General features: G+C 51.6%; 1 protein-coding gene across 3 annotated transcripts in view; it reads right to left on the bottom strand.

Moving 5' to 3' along the window:
• Window positions 1-5,094, bottom strand: part of CIITA (class II, major histocompatibility complex, transactivator) — a 58,764-nt gene that overhangs the window by 5,218 nt on the left and 48,452 nt on the right. For 2 of the 3 annotated variants that reach the window (XM_014544187.1, XM_014544188.1), the window contains exons 17-18: window positions 3,033-3,116; window positions 2,770-2,853 (exon numbers count right to left, since the gene is read on the bottom strand). In XM_014544187.1, coding sequence (XP_014399673.1) covers window positions 2,770-2,853; window positions 3,033-3,116 — 168 coding nt within the window. Of the gene's footprint in view, window positions 1-2,765; window positions 2,854-3,032; window positions 3,117-5,094 lie in introns of those variants that run through there. The other variant, XM_014544190.1, reaches the window with a different exon arrangement.

Consider the following 5,094-nt stretch of genomic DNA (forward strand, 5'->3'; position numbering starts at 1 on the left):
GGAGAGAGTGACGGCCCGTCGGACTGCACAAAGAATTTGACAGAAGAGGTGCGGTGTGACTGCTAAGGCTGGGTTATAAAAAGGATACAACTTCTCTCTGTTCTCTCTCCTCTCTTTCCCTCTCTCCCCCACCCTCTTCCTTTTTGGGTGACACCCCTACAACCCAGCCACCACGCTGAGGAGACCCAAACTAGCCCCCATGGAGAGGCCCCCCACCGACCCTTCCTTAGAGGAACCAAGGTCCCCAGCCACCAGCCAGCATCCAGGGAGCGAGTCTTCCGATGAGCCCAGCTGACACCGAGTGGGGCAGAGACGAGCCCTGCCCAACAACAGGTGTGCGAGCAGAATAAGAGTGTGTGTTGTTTGAAGCCACTACATTTCGGGGTGGTTTGTGATGCACTAGATCAGTGGGCACACCAACAGGGTAATCATGCTATCAACTCAAACACTGGACCTGCCTGTGGGGTTGAATGAGTCATTTATAATGTAGTGAAGAGGCACAAACGAAGGCAAAAGGCAGGCATGGCTCCAGTCGCCCCCCGCCCGCCCCTCCATTAGTGTACCATCAGTTGCTTCCAGCTAAGGTCCAGTGCGTCTGGCCTGGCCTGGCCTGGCTTGGGCCTCCGCCAACAAGTTCTGTGCAAACAGTGAGTCCCACAGACAGAGAGCAGCTGCCTCAGAGTCAGTTGCAGCTTGGATCCGGTTCCCCTCTGGGACCCTCAAAGCGCCGAGCGTGCCCTGTTAGGACAGCAGCCTGGACAAGTGCTTTCTCCCCAGCCTGGCAGGGCCCTGCGAGGCGGAGACGTGTTGCCTCAGTTCCTCTCTCTGGCCTGGCCGCGACTTCTGGAGTGTCCCATAGAAAATGCGCCAGGGCTCCTGGGTGGACGGCAGCTGCCACCAGGCACCCACCTGTCTGCCAGGGCTGCAGCAGCTGCGTAGGGCTGGCATCAACCTGGGCCCCGAAGGAGCCTGGAGCCGGGCCTGGGTCTGTCCGGGTAGCAGGCCATGGGTCCTTTCCGTAGCCGGCAGGGCTGGGTGCCGGGACCCTGAGGCTCGTAGGATATGACCTGAGAAGAGCCGTGTCCACAGATAACCAGTTCAAGGTCCAGCGTGGTCCGTGTCCTCAGAGAAGGGTCGGTGGGGGGTCTGGAGAAGGAGTAGGTCAGGAAGCTTTAGGACACGTGGAGAGAGTGTTGTTGAGACTGGGGACAGAAGGGATGGTGGGAAGGGAGGATGAGACAGAGGGTTTGGAGGGGGACCGCACAGGTTGGAGGAGCAGGGAGGTGGGAGGACAGTCATCTGCCAGTGAGAGGCAGGGAGCACACAGAGCAAGTTCCGATCAGGACGATCGGAGACATGGGGCCACCAACAGGCTGACACAGCAGCACACAGGGTTTGGGAGTCCCCGAAGGAACGTCTTCCCAATGCTAACGCTGTGGGATGTGGACGGCCCCAGTCTCTAAGCCTGACCACAGGGAGGGTCCTCAGGGCTCAAGCTACAAAGCCTTTAGGACACCTCCACCGAGCCCAGCACAGAGACAGGGAGGCCCTAGGTCAGTGATGGCGAACCTTTTGAGCTCGGTGTGTCAGCATTTTGAAAAACCCTAACTTAACTCTGGTGCCGTGTCACATATAGAAATTTTTTGATATTTGCAACCATAGTAAAACAAAGACTTATATTTTTGATATTTATTTTATATATTTAAATGCCATTTAACAAAGAAAAATCAACCAAAAAAAATGAGTTCGCGTGTCACCTCTGACACGCGTGTCATAGGCTCGCCATCACTGGTCTAAACTATATGACATTAAACTGATGGAAGCTGTTAGCAGAGCCCAGCAAGGACCCACGATTCAGAGTCAGAATGATGGACTTGACAATAAGCTAAGTGAGTGGGAGACACTGCCATTCACAGGATGTTCAGTGGTGAAAGGAACAAGAAATCAAGCCCACAGCATCTACTAAATGCAAAAAGATTTACACATGCGCCTTTTAGATAGCAGGCACACGGAACTTCCAATGGCGTGAGGTTCTCAGCAATCTTCCAAATGTAAACAAAAAAAAATGTGTGTTAGCTTATGTTTTTTGTACAGGTCAGGCTCTTCAAACTATTTTTCATGTATTAATTTGTTGCTATTTCACAGCTAGGTTATCAATTGAGAAATACTCTTTTCATATTTTACAGGTGAAAATCCATGACACAGAGAGTTTAAGTAACATTTCCAATGTCAAATGACCGTTAGCCTTCTTTAGATCTTAGGTTCTGATGCTGACTGGCTGTATGACCTCAAAAACATTGGCTAAACTCTGTGCCTTATTCTTCTCAGCTGTAAAATGGGTCTGTATGATCCACCTTATCCCTCTTAGAAGATGTGTTTATGTACATGAACGTGCTTTGAAAGTGTATAAAGTACCAGGATTGGACATTAGACATCATGGTGCTAATAATAAAAAGTTTGAGCCATATGAAATTGCCGTTTTTATAGGTCAACATGGTTTATACAGGCAATTTCGTATTATTCAACCCAACATATTAAGCATTTTCATTTACCAAGTACTGTTCTAACTGCTTTTTAAGTCTTGTCTAATTTAAACCTCGCAAAACTGCTTGGGGGCAAATATTATTACCACTGCCCTTTTACAGATGAAGAAGCTGAGGCCAGAGGGCTGACGTGTCCTGCTTGCCCAAGGCCACACGTTGGTGACAGGCAGAGCAGGATTTGAGCTCAGGACTCACGGAACCACCCAGCTGGGCCACTGAGACTTACGCCAGTGTCTCCACATCAGGGCACTTTCTCAGGCTGGCCGCCAGCTGCTGGGCCCCGGCGGCTGTGAACTTGTTGTACTGGACACTGTGGGGAGAAAAACCCATCCTGGGGCCTGGCCCTCGGGACCATCCAGCCCCAGCCCAAGGCCACCACCACATGCTCGACAACCAGACCACAACCCATTCCTGCCGGTGATGCCAGAGGGAACCCCCGTCTCCGCAGGCCCTCGTGCTACCACCCACTGCTCAGGTTCCCATACTCACTCCAGCACCCGCAGGGACTCCATGTCCGGAAGCACGTGTGCCAGGCTCTTGGCTCCCACGTCACAGATGCAGTTATTGTACAAGCTGCCGGAGACAGAAGACAGGCACGGGCTGGGTGCAGGGGGTCAGGGCCCAGGGGGATCCGCACCCCGCTGGGATTACTGCCCCACTTTACAGGGGGCAAACTGAGGCCCAGAGAGATGAGGCCACTTCTCCATGGTCATACAGTGAGTCCAGGGAAGCAGCAGGACTGAGAAGCGGTAGCTTCCGTGCTGAGACTTCAGTTCAAATCCCAGTTCTGCCATCTGCTGCCTATGTGACCTTGGGCAAATTACTTAACTCCTCTGTGGCTCAGTTTGCTCCTCCATACAATGGGCATGATGGAGTCACTGTGAGGAGGAGTAAATGAGTTAATGCTGGTAAAACATAGAACAGGCCCAGCATGTGGAATGAACTAAATGTTAGCTGCGGTTATTTCACCTCCCAGGATGGGTTGTGAGGGTGAAATGAGTTACTGTAGAAGGTATGACCGGCACTGAGGGTAAAGGGGCGAGACAAGCCCCGTCACTGGGCTGGCTCAGGTTTCTGTGGTGTAGTCACGGTCACCATCTGCAGTGTTGAAAATAGCACGACGGATGTCACTGAGGCTGACTTAAGCTGTACACTCATTACTAAGCATCCTTTTAACAAGCCAGCTACTGCCGTGGTTCTAATCTCAAGGACATGACTTTGCCATGACAGCCCCGGGGCTATACTGCAGGGCTGCATGTAAAAGCAGCAGGTCTACACTGCAGCGAAGTGGATTCAGGCTAAACTCCAGCATCCCCTGACGTCATGACTTGGCTGCTGCCAGGACAGGCACCAGGCAAGGGGCTTTGCAGTCTGTGTCTGGGGCAGGTCTTAGAACCCAGGAGGCCCATATTTCATTCGTGCCAAGAAGCACATGTTCATAGATTTGAATATTACTGAGCTCAGGATCTAACAATCAGTGGGGTGTCATAATCTGCAGTGTTTTGTCCTCTGAAAGATGTCTTAAAACAAATAGCATCTTAGATTCCACGACATGAGGTTTCTTTAAGCATCAGTCGGATCAGGTGTCACCTCCATAGGCCCCACCTGCTTCTTCCTTCACCGTCGAAAAACTCCAAACCCCCTCCTCACCTATGAGGGCTTCTATGCATGATCTGGCCTCCACTTGCCTCTCCCACCTTATCACCCAGCCTCTGTCCCTCATTCACTATGTCCAACCACAGGGGGCCTCCTGGTGCTCAAAGACCCAACCTCTTTCCTACCTCGGGCCTTTGGATCTGCCGTTCCCTCTTTTTGGAATGCTTTTCTCCTAAAGTGTCCCATGGAAGAGGAATGGTCACCTCTTCAGAGGCTTCCTGACCTCTCTGGTGAACTCAGTATTCCCTGTTGTAACTCCTGGGCCTCTGTTAGTTTCCTTCCCAGCATAAATCACTATTTTATTTATGCATATGCTTACTTGCTTATGTAAGAAACTTGAAAGCAAGAACCAGTTTTGCTCGTAGTTGTATCTCTAGCTCCTAGCACAGGCTGGCCCATGGTTGATGTGAGAGAATATTAGATGCCCTGTACAACTCTATAGGGTGCCAATCACATAGACTAGGAATTGCACAGTACACAACCTATACAGCTGTACCCAGTGGTCCTGAATGGAAGGATAAAGAATGGATACTTCGGTAACTCGACGAACCAGATGCCATCTCCCCTGGGAATTTGACTCTGGCTGTCCTTGGCATGGGCTGAGGGCTGGGGAAGGAGAGGGAATTCCTCCCAGCCTGGTGAGGGAGGACAGCTGGCAATGCTGAGCTGGTCCAAGCTCTCAGTCCCTCACCAGGGTTCAGGCTGGAAGAAATCAAAAGCAAGAGGTGCTATGCCAAGGACCACCAGAAGGTGGCAGTATAGGCACTGGCTGGTGTATGAGTGAGAAGAGCCAGCCAAGGCTGAGGGTGATCAGCCTTCTAGAAATCAACACGCCTCCTGCCCCTGTGGCTCAGTGGTTGAGTGTGGACCTATGAACCAGGAGGTCACGGTTCAA

This window comes from Myotis brandtii, unplaced genomic scaffold (assembly GCF_000412655.1).
Source record: "Myotis brandtii unplaced genomic scaffold, ASM41265v1 scaffold355, whole genome shotgun sequence".
NCBI lineage: Eukaryota > Metazoa > Chordata > Mammalia > Chiroptera > Vespertilionidae > Myotis > Myotis brandtii.